This window comes from Acanthopagrus latus, chromosome 14, assembly GCF_904848185.1.
Source record: "Acanthopagrus latus isolate v.2019 chromosome 14, fAcaLat1.1, whole genome shotgun sequence".
In the NCBI taxonomy this organism is placed as follows: domain Eukaryota; kingdom Metazoa; phylum Chordata; class Actinopteri; order Spariformes; family Sparidae; genus Acanthopagrus; species Acanthopagrus latus.
In genome coordinates, this window is record NC_051052.1 from 5,790,421 (window position 1) to 5,811,616 (window position 21,196).

The 21,196-nt window shown below is 41.5% G+C and overlaps 1 protein-coding gene across 6 annotated transcripts in view; it reads left to right on the forward strand.

The window, feature by feature from the left end:
• LOC119032241 (aryl hydrocarbon receptor nuclear translocator-like protein 2) overlaps positions 1-20,784 on the forward strand; it is a 29,660-nt gene extending 8,876 nt beyond the window's left edge. The window contains exons 2-17 of one of the 6 annotated variants that reach the window (XM_037121178.1): positions 7,371-7,488; positions 7,631-7,669; positions 7,762-7,803; positions 8,030-8,187; positions 8,274-8,356; positions 8,443-8,535; positions 10,479-10,617; positions 10,740-10,889; positions 14,007-14,241; positions 14,715-14,821; positions 15,363-15,513; positions 15,806-15,858; positions 15,975-16,086; positions 16,374-16,464; positions 16,939-17,035; positions 17,832-20,784. In XM_037121178.1, the coding sequence (XP_036977073.1) occupies positions 7,371-7,488; positions 7,631-7,669; positions 7,762-7,803; positions 8,030-8,187; positions 8,274-8,356; positions 8,443-8,535; positions 10,479-10,617; positions 10,740-10,889; positions 14,007-14,241; positions 14,715-14,821; positions 15,363-15,513; positions 15,806-15,858; positions 15,975-16,086; positions 16,374-16,464; positions 16,939-17,035; positions 17,832-17,989 (1,826 nt within the window). In that variant the 3' untranslated portion in view covers positions 17,990-20,784. Of the gene's footprint in view, positions 1-7,370; positions 7,489-7,630; positions 7,670-7,761; positions 7,804-8,029; positions 8,188-8,273; positions 8,357-8,442; positions 8,536-10,478; positions 10,618-10,739; positions 10,890-14,006; positions 14,242-14,714; positions 14,822-15,362; positions 15,514-15,805; positions 15,859-15,974; positions 16,087-16,370; positions 16,465-16,938; positions 17,036-17,831 lie in introns of all 6 variants that reach the window. The other 5 variants (XM_037121180.1, XM_037121181.1, XM_037121179.1 and 2 more) reach the window with 5 other exon arrangements.
• The last annotated feature ends 412 nt before the right edge of the window (positions 20,785-21,196 follow it).

Below are 21,196 nucleotides of genomic sequence, written 5' to 3' on the forward strand. Positions count from 1 at the left end.
AGCCCCCCAACCCCTCCTACACAAGAACAAGAAACCCAGACATTCAGTCAGCTAAAAATAGTAGCAGGAACATAGGAGTAATAATAGAAGTGGCAGAAGTACTTGTATATGTAGTAGTTAGCAGTATTCACTGACAGGATTATGGCCAGAGGGGTGGTCTGATTGTTTTGTAGCTCTTTCGGTGACATTTTGTTGGTGAAGCAGATCTCGCGGGTGCTGCTGTTTGGCTGAAAAATTGTACTTAGCTGACACTACAGACTGTGTCTCTTTGCTGTCATTTTACATCCCTGTGTAGATACATTCTGTCTCTTTCTGGTTGTGTTTTTGTTGTATTTTTGTAGTTATATGTTTCTTCTTTAAATTGTTTTGAATGTCTTTAAGGTTATTTTATGTCTTTGTAATCTCGTTGTAGTTACATTTTGCACCTTTGAAGTCATTTTGATATATTTGTGGCCGTACTGTATCTGTTTGAAGTCGCTCGATTGATTGTGCAGTATGAAACGCTGACAGTCATTTCAGACATAGTTTCTGGTTCAGAGGCCCTGGTTCCTGTACGCCTTCACAGTAATCCACTCATGACGGTGCCAAGCCAACTACCTATCACCTTCTTACACTGTAAGGATGGGAACCAAGGCTGGCCAGTCAGATTCCAAGGGGGTGGGGGCAACCCTGGCCGCTCCCATGACTCCCTCTCTATCTTGCTTTGTTGCGGCATTTAACAAAATGTGGCACCTTACCTGCAGTACTTTCTATCTGTTTAAAAAGATATATATTAAAAATGAAATAACAACACGTTTTAACACAATTGTTAATATGTTGGACTGATGATTTCAAGCCCTAGAAATTGGAAGTGGACTGACAGAAAAAAAAAAATATTTTTTACCCATAACTTTTCATGTAATTTTATAAGCAAATTGTATTTTAAATGACTGATTACATTTTTTTTAAAATTTTGAAAAGTTGATGGACATTTATTTTGTGTTTCTGAAATATTATGAACCAAATGATGGACAAACAAGCTACTTGACATATTAATCGATAATGAAAATGTTGTTAGTTGCAGCCAAAGATACAGTATTACTATTAAACACTGTCAAAAACTACACCAATGTTTGTTAAAAAAAACAACAGAAACGGAAGTGCTATAATGCATTTTGGAAAGGTTACAAATGAAGGTGCAGTGAATACAGAGCAAGCAGGGCCCTGTTTTTACATCCACAGGAACACATAAGTGGTCTGAGCATGGAGCACTAATGGGCTGATGAACTGCAAAGGGCACCTATCCTGGCACTGTTGATGGACTTTAAAATAGTGGCTTTGAAACAGCCAACCGTGTTGAACATCCATTAAAAGGAATTGCTCTTGTATGCTTGAGTGTGAGGATTGGCTAAATAGCTGCGTGAATACAGATTATTCATCCTTAGAAAAACATTGAGAATCGCTAAATAATTGCAGTTTGAAATTATGTTTTGATTTAGATTTTACATCTGTACATGCAACTGTACATGTTTGTCCCAAATACTATGCATATCAACTTGATATTTGATATACTCTCTGTCTTGGCCAAGGTGTTGGTCTAATAAATGGCATCCTTATTTAGCAAACATACACAATATCTACGCTTTTCCATCTTAAAATGGGGGAAAAGTTGGACAGTTGCATTTAAAGGCTGCAGATAAAATCTCAGTTCATCTTAGTCACAAAGTTAGCAATAAAAAACATCTGTTTAGTATTAACTGCAAAAATAGCTAATTTCAGATGTACATGGGAAGTATTACTGGCACATTGTAGCTAATTTTTATCTTTTTTAGATAAAATGAGAAGCAATCAAAACGCGAAGATGATAAACTGTTAAGCATCTTAACTATATGATCATACAGCTTAAAATCCTGTTACATTATATAATAATGTCTCTCTTAGTCAAAGCAAATCACATAGCCCTAGTTAGCAATGCCAGCAAACTCACTGGAATCACAAACACATTTGTTTAAAAGCCAGTGAATGTCTATAATATACAGTTCATTCATTTGGCTGGGTCTGCTGGCATAGATATGACTGTCAGCTTCAGATTAGAAGCTGCAAAAATGTGTTTTGTTGAAAATAACAGTGTAGGTGTATTATAAGTTGGCTATGATACAAGTTAAAACAAATAAAAGAAACAAGCCTGAATGCTCCAGGGTTGCTGTCAGGTTGCACTGGGATCGGGTGTCAACAGCCTTTTAAAGTCAAGCCTCACTTTCTCTATTGGATCGCGGTCTAGGCTTTGACTCAGCCACTCTAGAACAAACACCTTGTTATCTTCAAACCATCTGCGAAGCTTTCACTGAATGATTCAGGTCATTGTCTTACTGGAAAATAAACCTTCTCCTAAGATGTCGTTCTCTTGGAAGCCTGAATCAGGTTTTCCTCTAGGATTTCCCTATATTTTACTTTCCCTATACCACGCTTCATGGTTGGGATGGTGTTTTTTGTGGTGATGTGCAGTGTTAGGTGTAGTCTGGTGGCCAGAAAAGCTCTATTTTTTGCTCCCATCAGACCAAAGAACCTTCTGCCAGTTGACTTTTAAGTCTCCACGTGCCTTCTCGGAGAGCTCTCGTTGAGATTTAATGAGCTTTCTTCTACAGTGGCTTACTCTTTGCCACTCTCCCATCGAGCTTTGACTGGTGAAGTACCTGGGCAACAGTTGCTGAATGCAGAGTCTCTCTCATCTCAGCTGCTGAAGCTTTTATCTCCTTCAGAGTTGTCACAGGTGTCTTCGTGGCCTCCCTCAATAGTCTCCCTCTTTTAGACGTGTGTTTATATGGACCCTTTTCACAGCTGACATTTTGACTTGCCAAAGCAGGAAAAGCACCATTCTGTGCTCAAGTGTGCTTGAAAGCCACACCAGTGAGCGAGCAAGCACAATACCGGCGCTCTGGATCAGGCTCACCTAAATGGAATGATACCATCATTACTTTTAGAAAAACTCCCTGGGCTTTCTCTTCTTTGACAAGGCAATATGTCTGCTGTGAAAATGTTGTATTCCTTCCATTTCTTCATGGTGGATTTAATTAAACTCCAGGGAATGATCAGTGACTTTTAAATGTTTTGTATCTATCCCCTGACTTGGACTTTTAAGTAACCTTTTTTACAGAGTTGCTTGGAGGGTTCTATTGTCTTCGTGGTCTTATTGTAGCCAGGAATACTGATTGACCAGTGCCCTTCAGACACAGGACTATTTACACTGCAATCACTTGAGACACATTCACTGCACTCAGGTGATTGCCATTTCACCTATTGTGTGACTACAGACACCAACTGGCTGGACCTGTGTTGAATTAGGTCAGTCTCTTCAAAGGGGGTTAATACTTATACAGTTATTTTACTTTATATATTTGTAATTTATTGACATTACTTTGAAGAAATCTGTTTTCACTGAATTTTTTTTTAAATTCTATTTTTGTTTTGTAAGGGGGTGAATACTACTTAGGCACTGTATGTATGAAAAGCTTTTTTGAGTGTGGATGGATCATAAATGGACTTTTATGGACATTTAATTAAACTTTTAAATATAAGTAAATACTTATGTTAACAATATATTGGAAATACACCCTTACGAACAATTCTTAGATGTGATAAATCTGTGTACATACAAACACACGTTTGGGAATTTATTTCCAAAAACATGCATACAATCTTTACGATATACGATATATAATACCACTGCTAAACCATATAAACTTGTAATGTTGGTAAATTCAGTGTTCTTAAATGTTATTGTCTGCCTTGTTTTAATGACTAAACTTTAATATGGTTATTTGGAAACATTTCAAGCTGTACTGAATATTTTGATAACCATACTCTGGGGTTTGGTTCCAGAATTAATTAAATACAGATGCAAGTCTCATGCCCTCATTAATGTTTAATGGTATCCTACTTTCAAAGCAGGACAAAGCAGGGTTTTTTTTTTTTTGCCAAATTAAAAAGTATTCATATACTGTATTTGCACAGAAGTAGTCAAACCTTAAACCCAGCTTGTATCCACATCTTTGCTCCGGCTGTTTAACAAAGCCTGTCACTGTAATTTATGCCGTTTAGACACTTTGCTTAACATCCCCTGCTTACCTTTCACAACCTGTCATTGCGTTTTGTCCATTACTTGGCTCTGTGTTGGGGGGGAGGACACCAGGACTTGCTTTGCTTTTTTGTGGAATTGTTAAGTAGGGCCATTTTGAGCTTTAGAAAATGACTGAAATGAGCTGTCTGATAAATACCCACTGTATTTCCTACATAAAAGTATTGTCTACGTACATGAAAAGCTAGAGGTAGAGATGCTTCCCTTTTTCTTTTCCTTTAAACTGTGACGTTTGCATGTGATTGTGGCTCTATATGGAATTCACTGTCCGTTTTGTTGGCTGTGCCTTTCGCTGTAGTCCGAGTATTTGTGTGTCTTTTTCTGTACTTACTTCGTGCTATTGTATCAAATTAAGGTAATGCATTGATTGTTGTTGTAGTGGACTTTTTCCTGGCTATATATCATGGCTATCAGTCACATTTGTTTATCTATACTCTACTTTCCACTACCAAATACCTTGAAGTTATTGAAACGGCATGAGATTTACACCCGTCCTGTACACAGCCGTAAAGAAGTGCATGTAGGTCATATCGTGCATGCTCTTGTACTCTGACTCACACTGAGTTTGTTACACTCCTGTGCATCTCCACCATGGGTGGTTGTCCGCGTTTCTGTGGTGCAGTAATATGGTATGTCATCTGCTGCCCTGCAGGCTCGGCCTCTCGTCGGCATTCCCGTCACGACCGCAGGTTTTGGCTCGGGTGTGACTCAGAACGTGACCGTCTCTTTATGCAAAGAGCTTCACAGAACACACGTATTAGCCATTTGGCTGGCACGGCTCCCACAGGTGCCTATACCGAACGTTTCCTGACTTCTAATGGCACAGGGACAACTGTGTGACGTTAAAGGAGGCGTATTGTGCCAGATCAGCGGTGGCGAGCGGTGGTGGGTGGAAGGGAAAGCCGGCGAGCGATCACTCCCACATTCCACTTTTGCGTCAGTGATGACCCACTAAACTCTTCTGGAAGGGCTGAAGAAAATCTGTCATTCAAATTTGCCCCACTGCTTAATGAGCTGTAAAACTGATGTCTGTTTTTATTTAAGCTTGCTGTGTTTATTTGAGGTTGTACTTTTTAAACTGTGGAAAAGGTCAATGTGACCTCTCAGATATGTCCCCCCCCATGTTTATTTCTAGGTTTCCTTTTAGGAATCTTTATGTAAAGTGGTACTCAAGTATCACTGTGCAACAACTGAGGATGAATATAAAAATGACCTTTTTAAGTTCTGTTTTAAAGTGTCCAAATTCTGTAAATGAGCAGACAAATATGGGTGTGTTATGAACATTCTGCCATTATTCTCAATTACTTTCTCCTCGAGTGCGGGGGGAAAAAAAGCAGGAAATTATGTGGGTCAGTCACGCTGAAAAGCTTTGCTCACTTTTATCAACACTTTTTACCCCAAAAGGATGTCACAGCTTTAAAGTGTGGGAGAGGGAAGTAGGTCATTGTTTAAGCATTATATAAGCGTTAGGTAAGACGATAGCCCAAACCCCATTTACACTCACGTGCCTGCTAAACTCACAAACTGAGAGCATAGCTGGCAGTTTGGCGCCATTCAGTGGCAACCTCCAGCGAGTGCTCCCCGGAGTTCGCCTAGAAACAGATGACTGCAGAGCACAACTGCAGCATGGCGTGTGTGTGTGTGTGTGTGCGCGCGTGTGACGAAAGAGAGGAATTCTTGTCTTGCACTCAAAAATGTTTTTGGCAGGAAAAGGTCAGCTTTTAAAGTGTGCCTTTTTTTTTTCCCCCTCCACAGTTTTTTAAATGAGCATTCCTGCTTGAGATGTAAGCTTTTTAAAAGTAATTGCCACCCACTGCTGCAAACACATTTATGAGTCATCCAGCTGGCTATCACAAAAAAAAGTCGGCCACTTTATTGGAGAAAAGCTGTTTTTCAAATGTTGGTGGAATCTCCTCAGCTTAGTTTCATAATTTAAGAAAAAAAAAAGTTTTATGGGTTTGACCTAAAAAAAATCTAACTCAAAAACACACAAAATAGGCTACTTGAGGATTGGCAAATACAGATCTACTGTATGGAGTATACTACATACATTTCTTTGTTGGCCATTTATAGAAGCAAAGAAATGCCACATTAATTAAGGGTATGGCCAATGCTACTTTAATAAATGGAATATAAGTGAATTGTAATCAGTAAAAACAATTAAAAACAGATCTGATAAGTGGATAAAACACAAAAAATAAATCCAAAGCCTATGGAAGCAAAGAAAGGCCATAGTCATTTCAGTCTCATAAGCATAAGCATATGTACAGTAACTGTGAAATATGCCCGAATAGTTAATTTTGAAATTTGAATGCTATTGAATTTATTGCATTTGAAGATATGTGGCTCTGATACGTCCAGTGACCTTTCACATGTTGTACGATCAAAGAAGTTTAAGATATCAAAGTTCATGTATTGTCATTTTTACAATGCAGGGTATAAAGGAAAAGAATGCCATGCAATCCAAATTGTTGGAATTTAATAACATTTGAGTTAGCGCGGTTTAAATTGGATTGAAAGGCATTTTTCCTCTTCATTGGTGTGCAGCCGTGACAATACTGTGATTTCATGAATGTATTCATAAACGCACAATTCCACTTGGCTGCAGCAATTTTGTTATTACTCATAAATATTCATATACACATCAAACAAATTGGGTGCAACAGGTCTATGATGAGTTCGACATATTAATGAATTTTTCAGACAATAAGGCTGTAACAATGTCCCCAAGTGTGATAACCAATGAGAATGTGCATCTTTTGTTGCTGGATGCCACAGATGTGCATGCTGCAGTGGCTTGGATATGGTAATAAAATGTGTGTCAGTTGTCAGTAATGAACCTGAATGTGGACTGCTTTTGTTGCTGCCATTCTTTGTCTCTCGGTTCATGCCTGTTTTTTGTTTTTTTTTGTTTTTTTTTGAGGACTGCGCAACTAAAATATTTTAGGATCAATCAAACAAAATCAAAACACCATTCAGCTGTTTTTCTATAGGTCTATTTGGTCCGACGAATACTCATTCATACGCAGAAGAGCCAGTCTTAGCTCCACTCTACTCTGTGAAATATTTTTATCTGCTGCTCAGTGTGTGCAACAAACCCCGCAAAAACCCCGTGTCAGAGCAAGTCTCTTTCATTCATTCATGGTGAATTATTTATCGAAGCACCTGACAGGCCCGGCGCTACAGAGATCTCGAGGCTGATCAATTCGTTCGCACTCTCTGACATCGCTGTGATGGTTTGTTTTTGGCGTGTCAGATCCCACCGCAGAGGAGGAGGAAGAAGGCCCCAGCCAAGCAGGCTCGTCGCTGCCAGCTGTCGAGCTGCCAAGGAAACGAAAGGGAGACGTGGAGGAGAGGTCAGACACCCACGTACAGTAAGAGGAGCGCTATGTTGTTTGTGAGGCACCGCAAACATTCTCATTGTCTCTTTGTTCTTCAGCTACATTTGTTAACGTCGCCGCACAATGCACATTCCTCTCATTATACATTTCACAATACGTCCTTTCAATTTTACAGGCAAAGCCTTGACTTCCAGATGGACGATGACCTCAGCAGGTACGCTTGACTTCTCGGCTTTGTTCACGCAGTCTTGTGAGAGAATACTGGCAAAGAACATTTCCGATGTTTTGATCCCTTTTTATTTGTAGATCTGAAGGAGAGGATCAGCAAGTCAAAATGAAATGCTTCAGGTGATTCCATTATTTATTTATTTTTCACAACACATTTGTCTGCCGTCTGTGTCTTGAAAAGCCGTTGTGTCTTGGCTTGTTCTGATTTGCTGTCAAATTTGAATCAAGGTCATTCAAAACAAGTTTGATGAAACAATTCCTTCAGATAAATATTTCCCCCCAAAACTACACACAGTCGGTACAGATCTGTGGCGCTGACTGTCCGTCCTCTGACTTGTGCCCGCAGGGAGCCTCACAGCCAGATCGAGAAGCGGCGGAGGGATAAAATGAACAATCTCATTGACGAGCTGGCTGCCATGATCCCCGCCTGCCAACCCATGGCACGAAAACTTGACAAACTCACTGTGCTACGAAAGGCCGTGTCACACCTGAAAGCCCTCAAAGGTAACCCTCGACCCACCCGTGCGTTCAGAATGCCGGTCACGTCTATTCTGCCCCATCTCAAAGCGCGTGTTTACTTGCTTACTCAGCTGGGACAAGCAGCGCCTTTACAGACACCACCTACAAGCCTTCCATCCTGCCTCACGACGACCTCAGGCAGCTTCTGCTCAGGGTAGGTGTCGGTGCACGATCACATATATTACTGTTCGATTGTACATCTATCTGTCTATTAACATTATCTATCTGTCTGTCTACCAGGCTGCAGACGGTTTCCTGTTAGTTGTAAGTTGTGACCGGGCAAAAATCCTGTTCACCTCCGAGTCTGTTTCCAAGATCCTTCATTTTAGCAGGGTGTGTTGCACTCCTACACCACATAATTATTTTGTTGTCATGGAAAATAAATATTAAAATCGACAGTTAGAGGCCGTGCTGCTGGTGCGGCGCAGTAACATGCACAACATTTAACTCTAGTTTGCATTTTTATTTTTCTACTTTCAGTGTTTTCACATTCAAACTATAGCGGCATTAAAGTATGGAGCCAGACTACAAAATGCTGTTAAATGTTATCAGACAAGTCAGAAATACAACTGAAAACATCACTCAGTAATACAGTTGGTTAATTAAATCAAATGGAGGGTAAAAAATAAATAAAGCTTTACTAAGGGCATTCAATTTACTGAATATTACTAAACTTTTATATTTCAGCACCATTTACACTTTTGCCCTTTGCACACATTTAATCAGTTATTTCCAGTTTTACCTCCCCATTCCAATTTTCAAAATTCAAAATTTCTCTTTAATCATATTCTAACAAATGGTCCCCAACACCAGAGTGCTAATGGAGACAAATGTAGGACCAGCTAGCTTGAATGAAAACACTAGTTGCTAACCCACAGCACCAGCTTGGTAAGATAGCTGCATGGCTGAAGCTAACCTACTTCAGAAACTTATGTTAGCTAGCTAGCGCACTTAACGTTAATCATTCATATGCTGTACTGCTGTAGCATTGCTTAACTCATGTGTCAGTTGCTAAGGCATTTTAGCCGGCAAGCAAATGGTAATAAAACCTCGCTAATGCTAATCAAATATTCACAGACACCAGCTAAGCAGCTAAGCTAAACTGGCACTCCAGGCAAGGAGAGTGTTAATCAGAGAACCACCACAAGAGGCCAATGGTAACCTTGGAGGAGCTGAGCAGATCAGTCCACAGACAACTAAGAGTACTCTGGCCTTTACAAAAGAGCCATGAGAAGTTGTTGCCAAACAAAAACCGTTAAAAAAAACCAACAACTTTTTAGTAGTTTCTCAGAAGGAGCAGACACATCACACTCATGGAAGAAGGTGCTGTGGTTAGATGAGACTGAACTGTAACTTTATGGCCCTGGTGCAAAACGCCATGTGCAGTGAAACACGGTGGCGGCAGTCTTCCTGCAAGACATTTGAGACTGGAGCAGAAGCTGACCTTCATCCAGTCTGACTGCCCAACAAAAATGGGCAAAAGTCAAAAGAAACACCCTCAAAGAGCTACGCATGTTGTATTAATCAAATGGTGAAAAACCCAGTAAGTCCATTTTTTTATTGCAGGCTTTAATGCTTGTTGGAAAGGCCAAGGAGGGTGGACTGCAGAAATCTCATCTGCTTTCAGCATGTGCATCTGTGCTGTTGCCACATAATTCATTTGCGGCTGAGGAACCGCATCTTTACAACTCAGTCTTCACATATGGTGCCATTGTCGATGTGGATACAAAATTCTGCGAGTCTGCGTGTTTTTTTTTAATGAGAAAACAAAAACAGACGAGGGGTTTTGTTGAAAAGGATAACTTTTAAAAAAGTGTGTTTTCCACAATATGAGCTTTTATCAATGTTCTTTTGAAAGTCACTTTATAGTGTTTGGCAGGCAGAGAGATAACCTCACCTGCTCTACATTCTTGAGCAAATACTTCAGCTTTGAGACAGATGGCAGGCAAACTCGGAGGGGATGGGAGGGATGCAAGGGAAAAGCCTCCACGTCTTCAGGGCTAGATGATTTATTTGGGGGCTTACCAGTAAGTCTTGACTGGACACAAGCTGCAGCCGTTCTGTTTTTGGTTCTACTCAGAACACTTTATAGTTCAGATACATTCATCTTACGTAGAGCTGATAGACAGTGAGTTGTCTTCATATCTGTAAAATTCAAGTTTCGACCCATCGAGCTGTATGCTTGTAGATTGACTAGGAATGCACGAAAACATGTTTATGAGCATTATAGATGGTAAAAAGTTGAATAAATGGATGGATGTCCTTTGGGTTCACAGTTGGAGCTGACTGGGCAGAGCTTGTTCGATTTCGTCCACCACAAAGACATCAACAAGGTGAAAGAACAGCTGGCGTCTTCGGAGCTGTACCCTCGCCAACGGCTCATTGACGCTGCGAGTGAGTCTGTTGCAAAGTCAGGTTTGAGGAAAAAAAAGCAAACTCTAACAGACACCTTCACTAAATATGCCAAAATTCAAATCGAGCAGAGGGACAATTAGAACTGTATCTCATCACCGCAGATGTTCTCTTTCTGTATGCAGCTGGGGTTCAGGTCCAGGCGGATTCCCCCGTCCGGCCGTCCCACTTGACCACCGGAGCCCGGAGATCCTTCTTCTGCCGGATGAAGCACAGTCGGGTGGCGGGGAAGCACGAGGACAAACCCTCGCTGCTCAGTCCTTCCAAAAAGAAAGGTGAGGGCGGACTGGAGGCCGGGCAGGGGGAGGGAGTGTCTAGGCACATCATGATTTGATTCGAGTTTAGCATATAACCATACAGGTTATACAGGAAGGTACATCCCTGTGTCAGAAAGTTGTTACAGATAAAAAATATAGGCCATCAATGCGGATAATTGGGTTTTGCATTTCTTATTATTGACTTTGCTGCATCAAGACATAATCTTGAAACATGTGTGAGCTGACCAATCAGAGGAGATCAGGTATTCGGGAGGGTGGGGGGTGGCCTTAAAGAGACAGTAGACAGGAGAAAACTGATGTGTTTTGAGCATTAAAGCATGTTAACCTATATACTGAAAATTAGCACAAGATGCCACCTTTAAGTCACAGCAGGAAGCATCAGAGTGTAATAACTGTATACCTGCTTGCTTGATTTGCTCGTGTCTAGTCAGCTGATAGCCGCACAGCTGGTGAATGAGCCAATGATGAGTGTGAACAGTGGATGAAACGGTTGATGCTAATCAGCTAATTGTCTAAACCAGTGCAACGGTACTTCATGATGTTGGAGCCTATTGAGCCGTTGAATTACAAAGCGACGCTCCACAATAGATACAGTGAATATGCATGGTTAGACACACAAAACCTCGGCTTGGCCTTAGTTCATATGACCACTGGTTGCACTGATCTGCTCCTGTTGCTCAATACAGTGTCCTTATTTCAAGTGATGACTTCCAAATGATTATCCACTTGAAATACCAGATGGATGGGATGTGCTGCAGCAGGCAGATGAATTGAACTCCAGAAAACGTAGACTGTTTGGTTACTCTCTGTTTGTGACGTGGACTAGTTTATAGGTTTTTTTTTAATAATGTGTTGTATAAAAAAAAAAAAAAATTTACGCAGGTGTGAAAGTGTTCAACATAATATTAGCTATTGGCTATGCGACTCGAGAATCTCATCTCATATTGGTTCAGCATCGACCTTTGGCTTCATTTACTGACACAGCTGTGTGAGCTCTGTGCCTTGATGCCCACACTCATCTGCTTCCTTGGGCGAGGTTGGATAACAACTAATCTCGCAAATGTTTACCAAAATACTGCCGGGGCCAGGTGTGTTTATCGTAAAAGCCCATTTGGGCCGTAACATTATACTGACGGGGTCACGGAGAAAGGTATCGCCTACAGCAGAGCATGACCGAATCGAAACGCACAGACTACAGCTAAACCCAGAGAAACACGCCGGTCCTCTCCGATCCACAGCTCTGATACATTAGTGCTATTTTGGATCATTTTACTTATGTTACCCCGCCCCCTGTCTCTCTCTCTCGCTCCCTCTCAAGAGAGCACTTGAGATGAACTGCTTGCCCAATTTATTGCCTGAAAAGACTGGAATCGTTCTGCTTTATGTACACAGTCATATTCAGTGCCGGACCTGCGGGGCTCTTTGGCCCAAACAGACGAGAAGTAGGAGGAGGAGGAGGAGGATGTGTACCAAAAGATTAATAAGATATTTAAATGTGTTCCTAGGCAATTAGGTCAGTGTTCAGGCAACCAGTGGAAAACAAACAGTGGAAAATATATGCCCTGCCTCGCCTGTGTAAGAGGTAATAGAGAAATGATCTGATCTAGATCTGGCGGAGAGTCGACAAAGGGGGTTGGGGGGGGTTGAGTTGAAGTTGGTGAACCCAAACCTTTATTTCTATGGCAGCTTGCGACCTCAATTTCCCACTACTGTCTTATCTTCGTAGCTTCTAATGAGAAAGCATTTGTTTTCCCAGCACATCCTGTTTCTGTCAAACATTTTGAGGACCTCCAAACCAAATAAATGAAACGTCACGTCGATAGTTACTTAAACATGGCAGACACAAAGATGTGATGACATACCAAAAAAAAAGAAGAAAAAAAAGGCCCGGTGTCTGTTGTTAAATCGCACACTGTTGTGTCTTTTTCTAATCTAATTTTCTCGGCGGAAAGAATTCCGACTTTTCCCCAAACGCATGCCACAATTTGGGGAAAAAAAAGGTGGTCATGCACAGGAAGTAGGTCAGCGTCACAGCCTTGTATAACCACAAAGGAGGAAGACGGTCCAAACTCCACTTACTGTAAACCTAATAGTAGTGACACAAAAAAAAAGAAGTGTGGCGCCACTTAGTGGCCAACCTCAGCAACTACACTGCAGTATGTGAAGAAGTAAGGCAATGGCTTTTAAACTCCCAGGTCCCTGTATATTCTCTTTTGGTGACTTTTTTTCCTGTCATGCACACACAAACATATAAGAATAATATGATTTCAGTGACTTTATTAAATGAAAAACTACATCATGCATTTTTTTCTTATGCAAATCTAGCTAGTATAACCCACAATAACTGATGTTTTTAACCACTCTGGGCAGCAGAAACAGGCCGTGAATACAATAGAGACATATTACCTCCTTTTAAAGTCGTACAAGTCCAATTATATGAATACTGTATGTGACATACTCTACCAACTCATGAGGGATGTCCGTTAAAATCAAACAGAACGGGATGCTGTTTAGTTCAGTTGGTAGAGGCCTTGTCCTCGCTGCAGCGGATCCGGGTTTGACTCCAGGCCTGGGTCCCTTTGCTGCGTGTCACGCCCACTCTCTGTCAAATCTTCATCTGATCTATCCACAAAGGCCAAAACAAATCAAACGGAACAGCAGATTTCGGATGATAATTTAAGTAGGATCATCTCCACGAGCGACCCTCTTTCACTGGGTCGCATTTTCATTTGCGTTTAATAAGAAAAGCAGAGCATCCAAATTTTCCCCAAATGACCCCAAAATCTACCAGCAGTTGTAAAGCCGTAACCTTGCACGTTGCAACTTTACTGGGGACTTGAGACAGGTAGTACCAATTCACACGGCAAACGAAGAAGCCAAGATTAAAGTTACTCTGGAAAATACACTTCCAGAACCACTGAGGCTTTTTAAAAAACGTAATTTATAAATTACATCTACTTTAAAGTCGATTTAAATAAACACATTTGAAACAGGAAGATCACAAATGCATGTATGTTAACTGTTGAAAACTTTTCTCCCTGAACATGAGGCTTGAGTATCACAATCATTTATTTTCTAACAATCTGACACACTTCCTTGTTATCGTGGTCACAGAGTCTTACAGATACTGCACCCTCCACTGCACTGGATACATGCGGAGTTGGCCGAGCAGCCAGCTGGACTCGGAGGGCGACACCGAGAAGGAAACCTCGAACCTGACCTGCCTGGTGACGGTGTGCCGCCTCCTCCCTCACGCCTCCCACCAGCCTTCCAAAGACGTCAACGTCAAGCCCGCCGAGTTCGTCACGCGCTGCGCGATCGACGGCAAGTTCACCTTCGTAGACCAGCGGTGAGTTTTATCAACTTGGCTGCACCCTTCGGCGCGATTTACCCTTTGTCTCCCTCCCCGTGAGTCTCGGATTTGTTCTGAACACATGGTCTCTGTGAGAAAGAAATGTCCTGATGATAAGGAGGTCCTCGACTCTACAGAGTTGTGGCAGCTCGCCTGTCAGTGGAGATAATCCTTTCTCTTTGCTGTTGTTTCTCAGAAGGAGCTGTGCAACTTGATGGCATCACATGAAACTCTCTTCTCATGCTTTGGGAAGTGAATTCATACCACAAGTATAGTGAATCATTTCCCATATGTGTTTCCCATCAAACTTCCCATATGTGTGACTGCTGAATGTTTCATGTGGAGCGGCTCATTAATCCAGTTGTCACTTTCATTCGATTCTGTTAAACTGGCACAATCCTGAGAGACAACGGAAGAGGCGGATGAAGCCAGATGAAGTGAACCCCGTCTTCTCCCCCTCGTTTCCCCAGGGCCGCGACGGTTATCGGCTATTTGCCGCAGGAAATTCTCGGCACGTCGTGCTATGAGTACTTCCACCAGGACGACCTGCAGCAGCTCGCAGAGAAACACAGGCAAGGTGATGGAGCAAAGCAACCACGGTCAACAACAACAACAACTTTGTTTCAAGTGTCCAGTGTGTAGGATTAAGCATGGTGGCAGAAATTGAATTTAAGTTGTGTGGTTTTTTTTTAGATGCAGGTACAGCCTCTAAAAATCGCCTATTGGCCTCATTCTGAAGTCACTGGCGACATGTTGAATGTGCCAGAAACGGTTCAGAAATCATTTAATCCCCCTTCACGTTAGCCGTGCGCTAAACCAGAAGTTAGCCGCTTTCATAGGAGTAAACGGGACTCGGCCTCCAGCGCTGTGTCCAGAGATAAAACATCCTTGAATAGACCACACCCCAGATTCCTTCTTTGTTTACGCGCCAACACCAGATGTTGTTTACGCCTCATCGCTTCTTACACACTGGACCTTTTAAACAATGGATATCCATGACTGAGAAATGCAGCACTTGCACGTATGTCTAGAAAATGTTTTGCCGTATAGAAGTTAAAAAGAATTGGACCCCTCTTTTTTTCTACTTGTGGTGACACTCGTGTCCGATCTCTTGGCAGCCCTTCGAAGCAAAGAGAAGATCGAGACACCGTGCTACAAGTTCAAAACGAAATACGGCGTCTACGTTTCACTCCAAAGTCAGTGGTTTAGTTTCACGAACCCATGGACCAAAGAAGTTGAGTTTATCGTGTCGTTGAACAGGGTTATCTCGTAAGTACTGATTCATTTGTGTTGTTCAGCTGCAAAGAAATACAAAAATAAGAAAGTAAAAAAAATAAAAAAATCCTAGCCATAGCCCAACTTTATATATAAAGTAGTCCTGGGGGAGAAATATTAATCAGAAAAGAGAGATCGTCATTGACTAATTTCTTCCATGCTGTAAACAGCTTGTTTATGCACTAAAACATTCTGAGAATATCTCTTCTCCATAACTACATAGTGGCTCCTCAAAATACAGTCTTTTCTTGGATACGGCAACATAATTACTCCTTTACACCATCAGGGGGCCTACTCACACAAAAGATGAGGAGGCAGGCAGCTCAAAAGCACTTAAGGGTAAGAAATAAATAATAATCATATGAGCACATATCTCTTGTGTGTATTTATTGTTATTTTTTATTGTTTTTTTTATGCATATTAAAGTTTATTTCTCTGTCTTTTTTCTCCCACAGAAGACACAAAGCAAATACCCATAATTCCCAGCCTTTCCAGTGGTGTTGGCACAATGATCTACGCAGGCAGCATAGGGACCCAAATCGCAAATGAGCTCATTGACACTTACAGGTGCAGAAAATGGTCAAACGAGACCGAAAACACTGTATTCCCTGACTGGCTGTATGACATTGGAGGTCTGAAGGGGGTTTACATTTGTAGAGAGGAACTGGTTAAAAGTTATGGTATGGACATGGATCAAATTCAGTGGTACAAACAAAAGAGGAGTAGAATACAATTAAGTTATAGACTGTATGTACGTGTGTGTGTATGTGTACACGTATACATACATGCACATACAGATTATATATAATAAATAGCACGTTTTTAAAAAGCTGTGGCTACCTGTTTCTCAGCAGGGTGAACTCGTCTCCTTCAAGTGGAGCTCCCAGTCCGTTCGGTTCGGCCCAGGAGAAAGGTCCACTGGTTTCCCCACAAACCAGCAGGAGTGTGAGTGACCTCGTCATCGTTACAAATACTTTTCTAGTTAATGCTAATAATTAATTTGTTTATGCAAATGTGTAGCGACAATGTCATTTTATGCTAATGTTGGTGCTATGTGGCTTTCATATGCATATTTAAGCTAGTCTCTCATACATTTGACATTTTTCAAGCAAGTTAAAGGCGACATGTGGAGTTTTGGTGATGTAGAAAAGCATATTTGCCACGATTGCCAACCTCCTGTATCAACAATATGAAGTGTTGCTGCTTTTAACAGAATCCGTCCATGTACTTAACCTTCGACTAAAGATTTGGCCTGTGTTTTCAAATGAACATGTCCTTTAAGATTCTATGTAGGCTTCTTTGAAAGTAAAAAGTACTTGTAGTCGCACTTGTTTTCCTGGGTTTAATTGCACACTGCAGTGGAGAAAGGTGAAACATGTGGCCCTGTGCAATGTTTTAACGCAACGCACCTCGTTGCAGGCATCCAGCAGAGAGGAGGCTGCAGGCAGCTCATCACAGTCTCATTCTGACTCAGGGACGGCAGCAGGCGCTAGCAGTGCAGCTTCTGAAAGCACAGGTACCGTCGAAAGGGTTACTCTAAATCCATTGCTAAAGTCATTGGTAAAGGAGCTATTTCAGCGGTGAAATACTCACAGCCAGACTCACACATTAGACTTTGGTACATTCGGGCTCTTAAGTGGCTTATGTGTGCAGACATTTTGTTCCCACCCACTCTCTGAGTAACCATCCATGGAAATATATCAAATATCGGTTCTCATGCCTGGTGGAAATGCATGAAAAGTTGTTCTGAAGCACTCCAAGTCCAGATCAAAGTAAATTCAGAGTTGTTGTTGAACCATTTGGCATGCACTCATAACTTCGGGCTCATTTGAAAGGTTATAAGATGGATTTTTTTCCCCCCCTAGCTGTCTGAAGCTTTGACAGCTCTCTAAGTGCTTCCAGTATTAATTTGAGTTTGAACAATGGGAAAATAAACCAGATGACCTGTAACTGGCTTTCTCATCGGCGACATGATGCATCAATCATCCGGAGGCTGGTGTATAAGTGGCTCAGGAGCGAGGAGAGAGAGAGAAGAGAGGTTGGGTCGCTCGTTCACATGATCACTTATTGGCTGTTTGTAGGCTCTGGGATGGGCATAGACAGAGTACAAAGACATAAGGTCTGCAGTTGGACCTTTTTTTTTTTGGTAATAACTGAACAGGTCGAACACTGTCACAATGTGAACAATGCAGCATGAAAAAAAAGGTTAATCTAAAACAATTCATGAACACTTAATGGAAGGCACTGATCACTGCAGATAGGTGATATTCCAGAGTTTCTCAGGGTTTTGGCGTTTTCTTTGTGTCACGCAGGTGAGCTGTCCCAGCTGGACTTGGACAGCATGGTGGTGCCGGGACTGAGCAGCTTCAGCAGCGACGAGGCAGCCATGGCAGTCATCATGAGCCTGCTGGAGACGGATGTAAACATGGGTCAATCGGGGGACTTCGAGGACTTACACTGGCCTTTTTAAGGGGGCAAACAGACTTCCAGCCCCTCTCATACGCTCTTGTGCCGTTTTTCTTACCATTTGCGGAGAACTCAGTTGTTCCTTCGGCGACCGACTGATCTGGCCTTGCACAATTAGACCCACTGGACTTGTACCAAAGGCTGCAACGTGTCACACTCGAGGAAGCCTAACCGACAGAAGGCTATAGGAATTAGTGTGACTGTGATTTACCTTGCTGGTCCCCTTGGCGCTCGCCTGACGGGAAGTGAGGTTAAAGTGTCCCCGGAGCCTGTGGTAATTCAGTGTCTTCCTCAGTGACACTTTAAGCATCCTCAGAGGGGCTAAAACCCAGACTTTCCGCCGCAGAATACATTTGCTCTGCTTGCCCCCCGACAAAGGTCCGGAGGAGAATCGGACTCCTGCCACGTGCAGTGCTGCTAGAGAATCTCCTCAAACCTTTGGACATGTGCGGTACCCAGTAATGACTTAACATGTTTTTCATAACATGATTGTTCCATTTCTTTTACTCTGTTTTTTTTTTTTTCTTTAAAGATCCCCTCCAGACACATTTTAAGTCACGTAAAAGTACACTGCTAAGCGATGTTTGTCCCATATTGCGTCCAGCGAGTCCTGAAGAAGGCTTTACAGTATGTCTGTACCTTCTGTCCTTAACTAAGAATCGCAAAATCATTGAATATGCAAATATGCTTCGGGCCTCACACTACAGCCACCACCACTACTATTCCAGTTACACTCCTTTTTGTAAGATCTAGCAATGCCACACAAACCACATGTACTGAATCATTTGGACCAGATGATCTTAATAACTTCTCTATTTGGAAATTATTCAGAAAGCATGTCTGATTTTGTTAGCACACTGCAGCCATCTTGTGTCACGTGTTACTTTCTTTACTTTCCACTTCCTGTTTTTGTGTTTTTATATTTCCCTCCCTTTGTTGATTGCCTGGTAAATTTCACTTGTCTCTTATTATTCTCCCCTCCCTTGTGTATTTAAGTCTCTCTGTTTGGTAGGAAAAATACAAAGACAGGAAGTGGAAAGTAAAACGTGATCCAAGGGGATAAATCATCCAAAATGAAACAGGAAATGACCAAACCAACACCTAAACCATCGCCCATGACCGATCTGGCTGAGCAACTGTGATGCATATAAACCCGCCCCAGTCATAATAATGACTAGAATTCCCATTTGAAAACAAATGTGGCCAAAGGATGTGACACCTAACACACAGTGTCCTATTTTACCAGCTAGCTAGCGCTATCAGAACCTGCAGAGGAAATGGGTTACATGGAGAAAGCTTTACTTTGGGACTGTTTTTTTTTTTTTTTTAATTAAACGAATACTTGAATATTTACTCCTGTTTACAATTTTGGTCCTAGGTTAGCATGGTTCCAAACAGTTAGCACGGGAAGCAGCCTCTACATTCAACTTGTTTGCCAAGTCGGGTTCCTCTGATGTTCCTCTGTTAGTAGAGGGGAGCTGAAACTAAACAATATATCTTTAGTTTCAGAAGTTGAACCTCTTGATGTAACCTTTAGCGAAAAAGTCAGGGATTTGTGCATATATTGAAGGGTTCTCGCTCCAACTGTTGGACCCCAATTGACTACCAATTGTGATGCCACAAATCATGCTCCTATGGAGACGTCTGAAATGTAGAGAAATCTTCTACTTAAGCAGAGGAATGTGACCTGCTAGGTTATAAGTCCAGAAAGTATCCCTAGAATATAGAAAATCCCATCATTGAGTGGAGGGGGTCTTTACATGGAATGTTGTCTGTTGTAGTCTGTTTTCATATTGAATGTGCACTAAAGGACTGAGCCCTAGTATGCCTATACCATGTGTTCACATATCACATATTTACTGTACTCCAGACAGTTCTGTGAAGGTGATCTACTGTGCACTGAACTCCTGGGAAAATATGGAAGGTCCACCATGGATGGAAGAATGTTATTCAGTGTTTTGAACAGGACAAGCCAACATGTGTTTAGGAACAGATTTTAATGCCGTTGTGTCCTGTCTTATTACCCCCTCCTCCTTCCTGTCAACTGCAGTACCGCTGCACAGAAATTAGCCATAGTCTTTGTGTTGATAGGGAGACACAGCAATGTTGCAGTTTGTCTATTTGTGAATGTCCAATGACCACAACTGCGGCTTTTAAAAGAAAATCCACCTTGAAGCATCTCTGCACTGTTTAAACAACACTTTTCTGCCGGAAAAAAATGGTAAAATTCACAAAATCCCACTATAACAGAGTTTAATAGCAAAATATGATATGCTCGTTTTTAAAAAAAAAAAAAAGAACCAAAAAAAAAAAAAAAGATCAAGATGCAATACAGCCAAAAGACTGATCACACTGGCCACACTGATCACATTATCAAACTATTTATTTCAGATACAAGTAAATGTACTGCAGACTCATTTCAACAGTGTAAGTGTGTGCCGGAGGTGGATTTTTCTTTTTACAGTCAGTGTCTGGCCTTCATACAGCACATGTAAACTCTGGTTATATCACTGGCTCCTCTAATCTTGAAAGTATAATGTGATTGTGTTGCCTTGAGAAGGTTCAATTGTAAATCAACCGTTATGCGCTCTCTTTGGCTTTAAAAGCAAAACTGTTGGTACTGGACAATATTTTCTGTTGCCATCAGTGCCACTTAAAATGGGCACTTAAGTGTATTTATCATGCCCTGCTATCAGAAGGCAAAGTGTCTGATATTTGTATGTATGTGCGAATTGTCGTTGATGTATCTGCTGTAAAAATGAATGGAGGTTGAAAGTAAAATAATTTTTTTTTCAGAAACGGCCTGAATTCGTTTTCGTCTTTGGTATAGGTTAAATTTTGTCACACGATCTTGATTAGTTATAATTTCTGTACAAGGCAGGAATCTCAAGTATAACAGCACATTTAATACAAATGTCACTGTGTAGCTTAAAACGCCAGTTTTGGTTGCCACAGACCATTGGAAATGTCCACAGGTCTCCTTAAAAAAAAAACCTAAAAAAAACCCAAAACCAACTACAATGGTTGGAAATATCCCCTCGTGTCCTTGATAATATCCGCTGGTGCGACTTGAACTGTGGTCAGCTGACTGGCAGCCTTTTTTCCTGCTGTAATAACACCATTAGCATCTGCTCCAAGCCCTGATGTCAGCTATTAAGCCTTTAACGTGAACGCAACAAGCCACCTTTGCTACAAATGTCAAAGCTGTGGT